Source organism: Aotus nancymaae, unplaced genomic scaffold (assembly GCF_030222135.1).
Source record: "Aotus nancymaae isolate 86718 unplaced genomic scaffold, 86718_ANA_hifiasm-v0.15.2.pri h1tg000058l, whole genome shotgun sequence".
Lineage (NCBI taxonomy): Eukaryota > Metazoa > Chordata > Mammalia > Primates > Aotidae > Aotus > Aotus nancymaae.
The window spans coordinates 55,292,487-55,307,586 of NW_026988472.1; the positions used below are offsets into that span (position 1 = coordinate 55,292,487).

General features: G+C 39.5%; 1 protein-coding gene across 2 annotated transcripts in view; it reads right to left on the reverse strand.

Annotated features, from left to right (window-relative positions):
* Positions 1–563: 563 nt before the first annotated feature.
* Positions 564–15,100, reverse strand: part of ARSF (arylsulfatase F) — a 39,534-nt gene continuing 24,997 nt past the window's right edge. For both annotated transcript variants that reach the window (XM_012458797.3, XM_012458798.2), the window contains exons 8-11: positions 12,991–13,125; positions 10,621–10,783; positions 2,990–3,114; positions 564–1,092 (exon numbers count right to left, since the gene is read on the reverse strand). In XM_012458797.3, coding sequence (XP_012314220.2) covers positions 737–1,092; positions 2,990–3,114; positions 10,621–10,783; positions 12,991–13,125 — 779 coding nt within the window. In that variant the 3' untranslated portion in view covers positions 564–736. The remainder of the gene's footprint in view (positions 1,093–2,989; positions 3,115–10,620; positions 10,784–12,990; positions 13,126–15,100) is intronic.

Consider the following 15,100-nt stretch of genomic DNA (forward strand, 5'->3'; position numbering starts at 1 on the left):
GATCTCGGCTCACTACAACATCTACCTTCCAAGTTCAAGTGATTCTGTCTCAGCCTCCCAAGTAGCTGGGATTATGGGCATGTGTCACCACGCCTGGCTAGTTTTTGTATTTTTAGCAGAGACGGGGTTTCATGATGTTGGCCAGGCTGGTCTCAAACTCCTGGCCTCAAGTGATAAACCCACCTCAGCCTCCCAAAGTGCTGGGATTGCAGGAGTGAGCCCCTGCACCCAGCCAGGACATCCTGTTCAGAACTCATTTTAGTGGTGGCAAGACAACTGGTTTTGGCATGATTAAAAATTTTGGATAATGCAGAGAAAAATGAACCCAAACATGGACTTGCAAGACACAGCCCATATGAGAAGAAAAAGACCTCAAGGAAACAGCAAGTGCAACGAAAGAACAGAACAAAGAAAGTCAGGAGACTGCAAAGGCCATTGGAGGTGCTGGTGATAGGCAAGGTGGGGATCAGGTGAAGAACAGAAGTAGCAATTCTGCAGTGACGTGATCAGTGATCGTGTGGATTTTTACAAGAGAATTAATAAATTACAAACTTTCAGAAAATAAATTTCAATCAGCATTTATCCACAGGAATAAAAAAAGTTAGCAGCAAATGGAATAAGTGGTGGGTCTTTCATAATCTGGAGTGGTAGATGAATTTATTGGCTCTTGAAAGCACCGAAGTTATTGACCTTTGGTAACCTGATTGTAATTATCTCTTCTCCTTAGCATCTGGAGCTAAGAGAGTTCCCCTTCCTTGTCACACAGACAAAATGGGAACACCCCACAGCAAGGAGCCAGCCACTTCCTGGCCTGATTCAGTTCTGCGAGTTGGTAGGTCACGGGCACGATGGTTTCCTGATGTTCCTTCAGGGCAGCGGCCACCTTTTTAATTACAAAATCGTGGAGGGGCTCTGTGTCAGGTGTCAGGGGTGTGGACTCCGAGGGGTCCCTGGAGAGATCGAAGAGCAGAGGGGGGTTGTGATAGGTAACTTGTTCTCCGAAACATTTGCATAGTGAGGTGACATAGCAGGCACCAGAAGATGGTGGCTGGAATATCGGGGTCACATAGTGAGCCTTCCAAACTGCGCCACCTGGAGGAGAAAAGAGAGATTTGTTAAATGATGCCCATTTCAGCCAAATCAAAGGAAGAAGCTCTAGTGCTTTACAGCAGGGGTCGCCAATCCCCAGGCCACGGACTGGTACCCGTTCGTGACCTGTTAAGAACCGGGTCACACAGCAGGAGGTCAATGGTGGGGTGAGAGAGTGAAACTTCATCTGTATTGACAGTCACTCTCCACGGCTTCCATCACTGGCTGAGCTCCGCCTTTCGTCAGATCACTGGCGGCATTAGATCCTCATAAGAGCACGAACACCATTGTAAACTGCACGTGCGTGGGAATGATCTAGTCTGCACACTCCTTATGAGAATCTAATGCCTGATGATCTGTCACTGTCTCCTATCACCCCAGATGGGACCGCTTAGGTGCAGGAAGGCAAGCTGAGGGCTCCCATGGATTCTACATGATGATGAGTTGCAGAATTATTTCATTATATAATACAACGAAATAATAATAGAACTAAAGTGCACAATACACGTCATGCACTTGAATCATTCTGATGCCATCCCCCATCCCAGTCTGCAGAAAAATTGTCTTCCACAAAACTGGTCCCTGGTGCCAAAAAAGTTAGGGACCCCTGTTCTAACACTGTAGAATGACTATAGTTAACAACAATAAGTTACATAGTTACAAGTAGCTAGAAGGAGGCTAGTCAATGTTCCCAACACAAAGAGATTATGCATGTTTGAGTTGATGGATGTGCCAATTATTCTAATCTGATCACTATGCATTGCGTATCTCAAAATATCACTACATACCCTCATTTCCATGTGCAATATGTGCATATTATTATGTGTGTGTCAATTTTTAAAAATTAAAAATTACAAAAAAACACTTCTAAGTCCTGGGTCATGTTCTTCCAGCACTTTTATAAATGAGAGTTTAACCGTGACCACTTGTGCCTACAAAATAACCTGCCCTTAGAAGATATTCAATAAGAGTTTTTTTATCTCCAAAAAAAAAAAAAGAAAGAAAGCAAAGCACATCAGAGACATGCACCCAAAGTGCTGACTGCTCTTGTCTTCTTCTGTCTTTTCAAGTCTGTTTCTTGTGCTTCCTTCTGCCCACAGGTCAATGCTAAATATTATGCAATCCTTAGAATAAAATGAGAACGTTAGAATCCCCTGGGAAAATGATCCACACATTTTCCAGCAGATATCAGCCCTGTCTCTAAAAATGTATGTATATATACTTTGGTTTTGTTTTTGTTTGAGACAGAGTCTCACTGTGTCTTCCAGGCTGGCGAGTAATAGTGTGATTTCAGCTCACTGCAACCTCTGCCTCCCGGGTTCAATCAATTCTCCTGCCTTCGCCTCCTGAGTAGCTGGGACTACAGTAGTGCATCAGCACATCCAGCTAATTTTTGTATTTTTAGTAGAGACGGGGTTTCACCATGTTGGCCAGGCTGGTCTCGAACTCCTGACCTCAAGTGATCTGCCCGCTTCAGCCTCCCAAATTGCTGGGATTACAGGCGTGAGCCACCATAACTGGCTAAAAATGTCTGTTTCTTAAAAGTGTCTCCCTGACTTTTTGGGTAAAGTTTATGTCCATGGATTTATTTTATACATCTGTTTTATTTATTAAGGTGCAATTGAGAAGTAAAAATTGTATAAATTTTCCATGCACAACGTGATGTTTTCATGTATGTACATCTGCTGAGATAATTAAATGAAACCAATTAGTATCTCCATTACCCCCGCCTGCCTTTCTGCAAAAGAGCAATTCTGAGAAACTTTTCCAAAAACATGTGTTCAGCGACAGCCCTGGAATGAAATGACTGGTCTAGGGAGGAGAGGAAGAACAAGCTGAGGATACATCTGCGTGACCCTGCTCCTGGCAGGGAACAGGAAGGCACGGGTCGAGCACTCACTGTCGTCCTTGGGGATCCACCGCACAGCATGCAGGTAGGAGCTGCAGTAGTGGAACAGAAACTCATGTTCCGAGTGCCTGATGTTGCCCTGCAGCAAGGGCATGAGGTCTCTGCCGTCAATGACCCTGCAGAGACACAGACAGTGCAGATAAGGAGAAGCGGGAGAAGGGACGCTGGCTCCCAGGCTGCCTGAAGGGTACGGGGTGCAGACGGCGCCATGCCTCAGGCCCAGAGGACAGCATGCTGAGTCTTCAGGAAAGGAGATGACACTCAAGTGGGCAAGACAAGAAAGCTAAGCTTTGACCGTGAAATGATGAGACCCAGGAATGTGACAATGCATGCTTCGAAGGCGAAAAGACCGTATCTCCTTGGTTGCGACACAGAGGCTCTCCGCAGCTCAGCAATTGGTGGCAGGTTCATAAATCTGAACTTCATTTGCAATTGTATTGCTACCCTTTGAAAAAGGAATCACTAAAACGTCATATATGTCTAATTTTATGTGAGAAATGGAGTAAACAAACGCAGAAACAGAAAACCAAACACGATGTTCTCACTTACAAGTGGGAGCTAAACATTGGGTACACATGAGCAGAAAGCTGGGAGCGCTAGACCCTGGGGGCCCACAGAGCGGGACGGAGGGAGGAAGGAAGGGTTGAAAAACTACCTGCTGGGTACTATGTTCGCTATCTGGGTAACGAGTTTAATAGAAACCTCAGCATCACACAAACATCCAAGTAACAAACCTGCACATGGCCCCTGAATCTAAACTAAAATGAATTTTAAAATTTTGCATTAGAAAATACATCTTGTGCCTTATATTAGAAAGCAATAATAATAAAACCTACTTTGTAAAGAAACACATAATAATACATCCTAGATAAGGATTTTTTTTTTTTTTTTTTTTTTTTTTTTTTTGAGACGGAGTCTCACTCTGTCGGCCAGGCTGGAGTGCAGTGGCACGATCTCGGGTCACTGCAACCTCTGCCTCCTGGGTTCTTGCAATTCTCCTGCCTCAGCCTCCAGAGCAGCTGGGACTACAGGCGCATGCTACCACACTCGGCTAATTTTTTGTATATTAGTAGAGACGGGGTTTCACTGTATTGCCCAGGCTGGTCTTGAACTCCTGAGCTCAGGCAATCCACCCGTTTTGGCCTCCCAAAGTGCTGGGATTACAGGTGTGAACCACCACGCCAGGCCAGGGATAGCATTTTTATGTGAAAATTTTGTATGAGAAAAGCGACAAAGCACCTAATAAGAGGAATAAATGAAGAAATGAACTATATATTTACTGAATGGAAGATTCAAATTTTTTAAGACATATACTTTCTGCAAATTGATCTATAGATTTAATGCAATCTCAATCACAATTCCAGAAAGGTCTATGTTGAAATGAAGAAACTTATTCTAAAATACACATGGGAAAATTAAGATCCTAGAATGGTTTAAAATTTTTTTAAGAAAATAGTTTGTAGACTCACTTCATAATTCCCAAATTTACTATAAAGCTAGTGTAGTGTTGATACAAGGGTTTCAATGAATCAGCGCAATAGGAGAGTCCAGGAATTGACCAATACGTATATTGTCTTTCAATAAATGACAGTAGAAAAGCTGGATATCCAAATGCAAGGAAAATAAATCTCAACCGATACCTGAAACCACATGAGAAAATTAACTCAATGTGGGCCATAAACCAAATGTAAATCCAAAACTAGAAAACTTCTAAATGAAGACATTGGAGAAAATCACTGTGATCTTTTGATAAAAATATTTTTTAAGTTTTATCACAAAAATCACAAGTTATAAAAGAAAAAAGGATAAATTAGCTATTAGCAAAATGTAAAACTTCCGCTTTCCAAATGTCAATGTCAAGAAAATAAACATGTGACCTCAGTCCATTAGTGGGGAAAAAGAAGAAAAGAAAAAAATCAAAATATTGAATACTAATAAAAAAAGTTTAAAGCATTAGGACAAATACCTAATGCATGTGGGGCTTAATATCTAGATGATGGGTTGATCGGTGCAGCAAACCACACATGTATACCTATGTAACAAACATGCAAGTTCAGCACATGTATCCCAGAACTTAAAGATAATTAAAAAAAAAAAAGTTTAAAAGAAAAGAAAAAGACAAGCCAAGGAAGAAAATAATCATCCCTCTGTATCCAGAGGTTCTTTTTTTTTCTTTTTTCGAGGGAGAGTCTCACTCTGTCGCCCAGGCTGCAGTGCAAGTGGTGTGATCTTGACTCACTGCAATCTCTGCCTGCTGAGTTCAAGCCATTCTCATGCTTTGGCCTCCCAAGTAGCTGGAATTGCATATGCCTGCCACCACATCCAGCTAATCTTTGTATTTTCAGTAGAGATGTGGTTTCGCCGTGTTGGCCAGGTTGGTTTAGAACTCCTGAGCTCAAGTGATCCGTCTGCCTTGGCCTCCCAAAGTGCTGGGATTACAGGCGTGAGCCATTGCGCCAGGTTCAAAGGTTCTGCATCTGTGAATTCAGTCAACTGCAGATCAAAAATAGTTCATAGGATTCTCTCCTATTTTTTCACCTAGAAGTTGTATAGCTTCAGGATTACATTTAGGCTTATGGTCGAAATCGAGTTAATTTTCTAATGTGGTGTCAGGTATAGATTGACATTTATTTTTCTTGCATTAGATGTCCAGTTGTTCTAGTGTCATGTATTGAAAGACAGTTCTATCTCTACTGAATTATTCTGGGCATTTGTTGAAAAGCAATATACACATATTGATCAATTTCTGGATTCCCCTATCCCATTGATCTGTTGAAACCCTTATATCAACATGACACCATCTTGATTACTCTAGCTTTATAGTACATTTTGGAATTATGTAGTGAGTCTTCAAACTATTTTCTTCTTAAAAAAATTTTAGGATATTTTAGGTTCTTTATTCTAGAAAATCCTATGAAATATTTTTGATCTGCAGTTGATTGAATTTGCAGATGCAGAAACTTTGGATACAGAGCTATGACTATTTTCTTCTACTTCATTGGCTTTTATGGTATTAGCATCCTTCATTTCTGTACAGGTGAGAGCCGCTTTTGAGTTCTTCTTGTTGATTTCATTGTGTTGGAGACTGAAGGAGACAGGAGACAGGAGACAGGTATCCACAGGCCCTCACTCTGCTGGTGTCATAGACAGTGAGCCTGATACTGTAAATTTGCTGTTTGTTCTTTTCTAGATAGTAGAGCCATTCTCTATTAGCAAGGACATATTTAACAGGTCAACGCACATGCCAGCAATGTCATAAATTCAAATAAAGAGGCTTGGGAGAACCAAGTGTAGAAATAACCAAAGAATCAACCTGATGAGTAATACCCGGCACACCAACCAGTGTGTGAAGCAGAGGTTAGGTCTCCCACCACGGTGCCTTAGTCATTTTCATGATTTTCTTCCACTTCCCATTTAACTACAAAGATGGCACATCCTCTGAGGACTTAGCCTGTGGCTAGTGGAGTCATGGTTGCAGGCAGGAAAGGACAGCTGTACTATACATCTTATTGAGGACATCAAACTCATAACCCTAACCCCTAACCAAATGAGCGTGTAATCTCATGGAGCAGAATGCACTGGAGTGGTGAGTGAACCCTGATCGACTCATTCTTCTTTTTAAGGTCAGCACAATGGCCGAAGTTCGGCAGCAGTTGCCCTCCACCTTCACGCAATGTAACAATATTGTGCCTGGACATCTCCCTTCTCCCTAATAGGCTGTTGCCCCATGTGGAGTGACAGACTTCTTCAAACAACTATTTCTAAATGGTAGAACAGGGAAGCTGGGGCTTCTCCATAGTTTTTTTTGATAGGTTCTTTTTACAATAACCTCACAGTGATTTTTAAAATATTTTTGGGGAGGCTAGGCATGATGGCTCACGCCTGTAAATCTCAATACTTTGAGAGGCCAAGGAGGGAGGATCACTTGAGGTCAGGAGTTCAAGACAAGCCTGGTCAACATGGTGAAAACCCATCTCTACAAGAAATGCAAAAATTATCCAGGCGTGGTGGTTGGTGCCTGTAGTCCCAGCTACTTGAGAGGCTGAGGCATGAGAATGACTTGAACCCGGGAAGCAGAGTTTGGAGTGAACTGAGATTGTGCCACTGCACTCCAGCCTGGGCAACAGACTGAGACTCTGTCTCAAAAATAAAATAAATAAAAATAAAAAATAAAACATTTCTTTCCTGTATTAGCATCATCAATGCATAACTTCTTTTCAGGCAGAAAATAAAAGCATCGTTATCTAATGTTGAGTCCCAAATATTATAAAATAAATTCCAGCCTTAGTGTGTTGATACAAATATCTACTAGCATCAAACATTTTTTTTCAAATATTAGAAAGGCAAACTGGGGGGGGGGGGGCTTAATTAGTTCTCGATAGTTCATTTTTCAGTAAGTAACCATGACTTCTAAAATATTTTTCTTTCTGTATTAGTACCATCAGTATTTAGCTTTTGTTTTTGGAGACGGAGGGGAGAAAATATAAAAATTTATCACAAAAATTGTTGAAAAATATAAAATATAGTCTTAGTTTCTTTGTCTTATTTTTTAAAGCTGCCTTTCACCCTGGTCAATATTTTTTTCATCTTTATATGAATAACTAAGTAGCAGCAAAAACACACAGGTTTTTATCTATAATAAAATACACTGGTTTTCTCTATGAATCCAAAATAATTGCCTTCACTGGCTAAAACTGTCTAAGCTTCCTTTGTTGGATAGGGGCAACTTTCTTTTTCTTATGAGCTTTGACACATCTGACAGATATGCTTTTTTCTTGATATAATAAAAACTTCCAGAGACTTCCAGCAAAATGGAGTGACTTGCAGTTTCAGCAAAGCATTCACATCTTCTAGAATCTTCTAGAATCATTGCAGTGATTCACCTTTGTTTCCCATTGAAGTGTGAAGTCAAATGCAGAGGGAATGGGAATGAAGATGTAATACTTTTAGAGCTTATTCTGATAAAATCAAAATCAAATTCAGATTCTTTCCTTTTTTTGGGAGACAGGGTGGAGTGCAGTGGCAGGAGCATAGCTCACTGAAGCCTTGACCTTCCCAGACTTAAGCAATCCTCCCACTTCAGCCTCTTGAGTAGCTGGTACTACAGGTATGCACCACTATGCCTGGATAGTTTTTGTATTGTTTTGTAGAAAGGGGGTTTCACCATGTTGCTCAGGCTGGTCTCAAACTCCTGAGCTCAAGCAATCCACCTGTCTCAGCCTCCCAAGGTGCTGGCATTACAAGCGTGAGCCACTGTGCCTGGCCTAAAAATCAAATAATTCCTATGAAGGCAAATCCTAATCGGCATCCACAGACCAATATTCCATGAGATTGAGGTTCTCCTCAGCACTTTGTAAGTCCAAAATAGTCTATACCAATATCCCAAACTCAGTGCATTTCACTCACATCTTGGAAAATTATTTTTATGATTATGATTGGCTTAGTAACTTAAAAAATTGGCATCAGCACTAAACTATTATATAAGTATTTGGAAATGTATTATTTAGCTCAAATTGATGAATACTCTTTTTTCAAAGTAGAAGGAATCTTTATTTTGTTATTATTTTCCATAAATTCTCAATAAATTCCCTTACTGGCTAAAGCAAGTAAGAAAAGGTGGGGGGTGCCAACTGTGCTGGTTCATGTCTATAAACCCAGCACTTTGGGAGGCTGAGGCAGGAGGATTGCTGGAGGCCAGGGGCTAGAGATCAGCCTGGGAGACATATCAAGACCCCATTCCTACAAAAATGAAAAAACCGGTCAGGTGTGGTGGTGCATGCCCATGGTCCCAGCTGCTCAGAAGGCTGAGTGGGGAGGATCTCTTGAGCCCAAGAGATAGAAGTTGTAGTGAGATATGACTTTACCACTGCACTCCAGTCTGGGCAACAGAGCAAGAACTTGCTCATATATATACACAGACACACACACACACACACACACACACACACACATTAGCCTGTGGCTAGTGGAATCATGGTTGCAGGCAGGAAAGGATAGCTGTACTATACATCTTATCATTTTATACACACACACACACACACACGCACAGACACACACACATATATATATGGGGGATCTTTTTTGTTTTTAATTAACATTGAGATTTATCCTATTTTTCTTCAGAAATAGGTTAGCTTTGTTACATGAAGAAAGAAATGTTACAAGAACTCTGTGGGCTTGGAGGAGATACATAGTTGTGTCTGACCTACCTGGACTCCCTTGCAGAGCTGTGCTCAATGAACTGTCAGTAAATCAGCAGCAAACCTCTCTAGGTTTGTTGCTGCTGGGGAATGGAGCAATGTAGTATGAAGAATCTTCTCTTGATGAAATTCAAAGTTTTCATGGTAGAGTTCAAAGCACTCTCAAACACCTTACCTTCTTCACAGTCTTCCAGATCTTTCACACCAGAGACTAGGATTATTTTCCCCTTTCTTATGGAGATGAGTGAGTTTTACCCACCATGCCTTCATCTCCAAAGTTTCCTGTCTCCATCTTTCTCCCAGCTGAAAATGTTAAAGTATCTAAGATGGGCCACGTTAGATTAGTATCTAAGACTGGTCGCTGACAATATGGAGGTTCCTCGGAAAACCAAAAATAGAGCTACCATGTGATCCAGAAATCCAACTACTTGGTACATACCCAAAAGAAAAGAAATCAACAGATCAAAAGGATATCTGCATTTCCATGCTTATAGCAGCACTCTTCACAATAGCCAAGCTATGGAATCAACCTAATTGCCCATCGGCAGACAAATTCATTTTTTTGAAAGTGTTATATATATACAAGGGAATACTATTCAGTCCTAAAAAAGAAGGAATTCCTGTCATTTGCAGCAATATGAATGGAACTGATGGCCATTATGTTAAGTGAAATAAGCCAAGGCCAGAAAAAAGCAAACATCACATCTTCTCACTCAATGTGGGAGAAAAAAAAAAAAATACTAAATCTTAGGAAGACAGAAAGCAGAATAGTGATGACCAGAGGTCAGGGAGGGGAGAGATGAGAGGATGATGAAGGGAAAAAAGAATATAAATAACTCCCTGATAACTTCATAGCTGCCTGTACAGAAAAGAAAATCCCCGTTGTTTTTCGATTACAAGAGGATTATGATCATAGCTACTACTTCACTGCAATCTTTATTACTGATCACAACAGACATCATGCCAAATACCTGAATGCATGAAAAAGTCCAAATAAAAGAATCTCTTCAGGATTATAAAAGTTGTAAAATACAACTGTATTGCTGAGCAAAAAAAAATTTCAAAACATTGAATTTTATAATGCTAAAAGGGCTTCATTCTACAGTTGAATCACATCTGAATAAAGATATAAAACCTAAAAAATATATATATAAATATGCTTATTACCACTGAACTGTATCCTGAAAAATGGTAAAGTTGGTAAATTATATATGTGTATTTTACCTCAATAGAAAAAAAGAAAAGACTAGTCTCTGGCTTATGAAGGATGCTGAATAGACACAGTCATATTTGAAGGTAAAACTGTATAGGCATTAAGTAAAAAGTGGGTCTGCCAGGATAGAGTCAGTCTCCTTGTTCTGAATCTTCTGAGAAGGAAGAAGAGTGAAAAGAAGTTGTTGTTAACAGTTTATATGACATCACCTGTCCTGAGGGGGACTTCCTCCTGACACAGATGCAAGAGTTGGTAAAATATCCATTAAACTTGTAGCTTCCTTAATCAACTGTCCAGCTGGTATCTTTCCAGGCCATCGAACAATTCCTGGGACGCGGATTCCACCTTCCCAGCCCCCCATGCCTTTTCCACCTACAAGACAATGCAATTATGTCCAATTATTGTGGCTAGTTAAAATAGTCACTGTATGGAATGTATTTAAAATGTAAGCTAGTATCAAAAGAGATCACATTTGTGTAGTGTCTACTGTTTGTAGAGTACTGGTGGGGTAAGTAGTGCACATCCACAGAATTATATTTTCCTGTCCTGCTGATAGGTTTTTGATTAAATAACTAAACATATGTAATCTTGGACATTTACATTCTATTTGCATGGCAATTTTCTCTACTTAAAATGTTCTTATATCAAATATGTATCTACTTCATTTACAATCTCCCTCATACCTTTGCTCAAAGTAACTTCCTGTATTTTTTAAAATTAACATTTTTTCTTGTATCCAGCCCCCAAGGTTATGGAGCTCACAGTAACTTCAATGAGGCATGCCTGAATATTTAATCTGATACAGCATCCCCAACCCAGAATTCTTTATTCGCATGTTTTTTCATATTTACTGCCACCTTCTAATATATCATATTATTTATTTATTTTATTTTCTGGTGTGCCTGCCTCCAGTAGGATATAAACTCTATGACGACAAGGATTTCTGCCTGTTTTCCTCATTGTTGATTCCAACACCCTGAAAATAAATGGAATACTATGGGCATATGATAATTTGTTGTCCACATCAAGGTATTATTGAGAATAAAAGCAGAAAGTTGTCTTAATTATACCAAGATGACAGGCGTGCACCAGGATTTCCAGGGGGAAATTAGGAGAAGAGGCCACCTTCCTGTGTTAATGGACTTTTATTTTATTAAATTAATCAGAGTAGAGTTTACATTATGTCATGGCATGCTGAAAAATTAAAATTTTTAAAAAATAGTTCTCATAAGCAAACGTAGAATTTCTTAACATGCACACACATGTTTACAGCAGCACAATTATCAGTTCCAAAGATATGGAACCAGTCTAAGTACCCATCAACCAATAGGTGGATAAAGAAAATGTGGTGCTTGTACATCATGGAATTCTACTCAACTGTAAAAAGAAATGAAATAATGTCTATTGCAATAACTTGGATGGAGCTGGAGGCCATTATTCTGAGTGAAGTAACTCAGGAATGGAAAACCAAACGTCCTATGTTCTCACTTATAAGTAGGAGCTAAGCTACAAGAATGCAAAGCTTCTTTATAGAATGAAATAATGAAGAATGAAATAATGGGCTCTGGGGGCTGAGAAAAAACAATGCTACATATTGGGTACAGAGTACATACTCGGGTGATGGGTGCACTAAAATCTCAGAAATCACCACTAAAGAACTTATCCATGTAACAAAAAACCACCTGTATCCCCAAAGCTATTAAATTATTTTTTAAAAAATAGAATGTCTATAACAACAATTTCCACTAAGGATTCATTTTGGGTCCTAAATGCACATGTCAGTGGTACAGGCTCTAAGAGCACACATTCATACCCTCTGCAAGACGGAGGCATAGCCTTTACCTCATTCATACAGAAGTTATAACTTCCTACTGAATCCAAGACTGTGGAATCTGTAGTTACATGAATAACAATGTATTTTCCTCTAGAAAATAAAATCTCTCCCAAGACATATGATAAAACATGCTTGACGTTTTCCAAATAATTTTCTTTTCCTTTTTTTAATCCTTATTTCACAGATGAAAATAACATTCTTATAACATCAGGTTACATGTTATAGAGCTGGCCAATGTAGTAGCTTATGGACCTATTTTGTGGACTAAATGTTACATCTGGACATAAAATCAGTGTATGTGAATTTAATAGTAAAACCCAAGATGGGCTTGGCCGCTTTCTATGCTATACTATATCCTTGGAAGAGAGCATCAAAGGCTTCTTAACAGTGAAGGATCCCTTATTTAATGTCTCAATAGTCTCATAAATGGAATTAATAAGTAGATATCCCTTTAAAAACCTCATAAAGGCATCTGCTTGTGCTAACTCCTCATAATTTTTTAGGGTTGTCAGAAAGGCATATTTCTAGATGCTCCCGCTACATACATGACTTCTTTCCACAGAAACGTTAACATAGAAGACCAATTTTCTTGACCTTGGTTCAATACTTCATTTTACTAAGAGTCAAATTAAACAAACTTGTTCAGTTTTTCGTGCCTCATTCCTTTGTGTTGTGGGCTTTAATTATAACAACCATAAAAAAGCTTATTCATCACCAGATCACATGCATGAGTTGCTCTCCTCACCTTTGAATATTCCGTTCCATCCACCAAGTTGGGCATGCCCTCGCCTAGCCTCCAAATGCCCTCCATGGTCTGATGTAAAGTAGACGAGGGTGTCGTTCCTTAGGCCAAACTCATCTATAGCATCAAGAATCTTGCCTAAAATAATATAAAAGAGACAAGTAAAAATAGTGACACTATGAAATATTTCACCCCTAAGTCAAATGGGCATGAGCTATCTAAAGGAAAACAAGGATGGTGTGACCCTTACTATGTCAAAAGCCACAAAAGAAAAGAAATGTGCATTAACAGTTTAAATTGACAAACCATTGAAAGAGAAAAAAACAGAGGCTGGGCGTGATGACTCACACCTGTAATTTTAGCACTTGGGAGGCTGAGGCGGGTGGATCATGAGGTCAGGAGTTTAAGACCAGTCTGGTCAAGATGGTGAAACTTCATCTCTACTAAAAATACAAAAATTAGCTGGGCATGGTGGCACATACCTGTAATCCCAGCTACTCGGGAAGCTGAGGCAAAGAATTGCTTAAACCCGGGAAATGGAGGTTGCAGTGAGCAGAGATTGCACCACTGCACTCCAGCCTGGGTGACAGAGTGAGACTCCATCTCAAAAACAAACAAACAAACAAAACAAAACAACAAAAAAAAAAATCAGAGTCCAAAATTTGTAAGAAATAAAAGATGAACTGCTTTAAGAAAAAATTATGGCAATACAAATGAACATCAGTTGCTACTAATATCAATTAAAAGAGCAAATTCTCCTTGATCATTTCCTTCATGCAGAACAAAAACATTAAACAGAGAAATCCCTTTTTTCCCACTGGATATGAAAAGGAGGACCATGGTGGTATTCTGACTGATGTGTCTCTGCTCATAGAAAGCAGACATTGTTACAGAGTTTGAGGAGACAGAGGCAGGAATAACACACTCCCACTGTTGGGTTCACACAATTGATTTGAAATATCCTTGCAGATGATTTAGGTAAGTAATTCTTCAACCATTTTCACTTCCCTTCTTATTTGATATTTTAAATAGAGAATAGGATAACTAGATGGGGAGAATTAGATTCAATGGGCAAGTTAAAAGAGGAGGAACATACTCAAAATAAACCATATTTCCAATCATTTTTATAAGAAAATAGCCAAATTCCTACAGTTTCCAAACCCAGTCTGTATTATGCATAATTATGGAAAAACTCATTTGTTGCAAATGTGTCTAATTCTGTGTGTTCTACTGTTGGTTATCTCAGATAACATTACATTAACATTCTTTTTCTTTTTCTTTTTTTTTGAGACGGAGTTTTTCGCTCGTTACCCAGGCTGGAGTGCAATGGCGTGATCTCGGCTCACCGCAACCTCCGCCTCCTGGGTTCAGGCAATTCTCCTGCCTCAGCCTCCCGAGTAGCTGGGACTACAGGTGTGCGCCACCATGCCCGGCTAATTTTTGTATTTTTAGTAGAGACGAGGTTTCACCACGTTGACCAGGATGGTCTCAATCTCTTGACCTCGTGATCCACCCGTCTTGGCCTCCCAAAGTGCTGGGATTATAGGCATGAGCCACCGCGCTCGGCCACATTAACATTCTTAAAGTACTATATCTTAGAAATTTTCTAGAGCCAAGACACACAGGTAAGGACAAGGCTAAGAAAGAATTTATATTTTTAAATACTTCAAAAAAATTACCACAGTACTTTTAGCAAAAATCACACTGAAAATTGAGCCAAGAGAAAATGATCAATGGATGCTAAACCTGGCACTGAAAGTTTGATAAGAACCAAGATATTGGCTTCCTCTCAAAGTGTCTCCCATAAAATAGTCAGTAATTTCAAATTAATAAGTAATGAGAAAATAAGTAACTTTACAGTGGAGAAAACTGGAAGATACCACTTAATCAAGTGATGATATTGTTTAACCATTGTACTGTTGTTCACTATTTTGGTTAATTTTCACTTTGCCATAATTTAAAATGCTATAATGAACAACTTTTGGCATTAATAAGAGTTCATTTTCTCAATTCCTCATCAGTGTCTACTGTTTGATAGGTGATTATGGTAAATTATGCATGATCACGGGTTTCCTCCTGTGTCCACTCTGACATTTGTACTTTTAATCTGTAA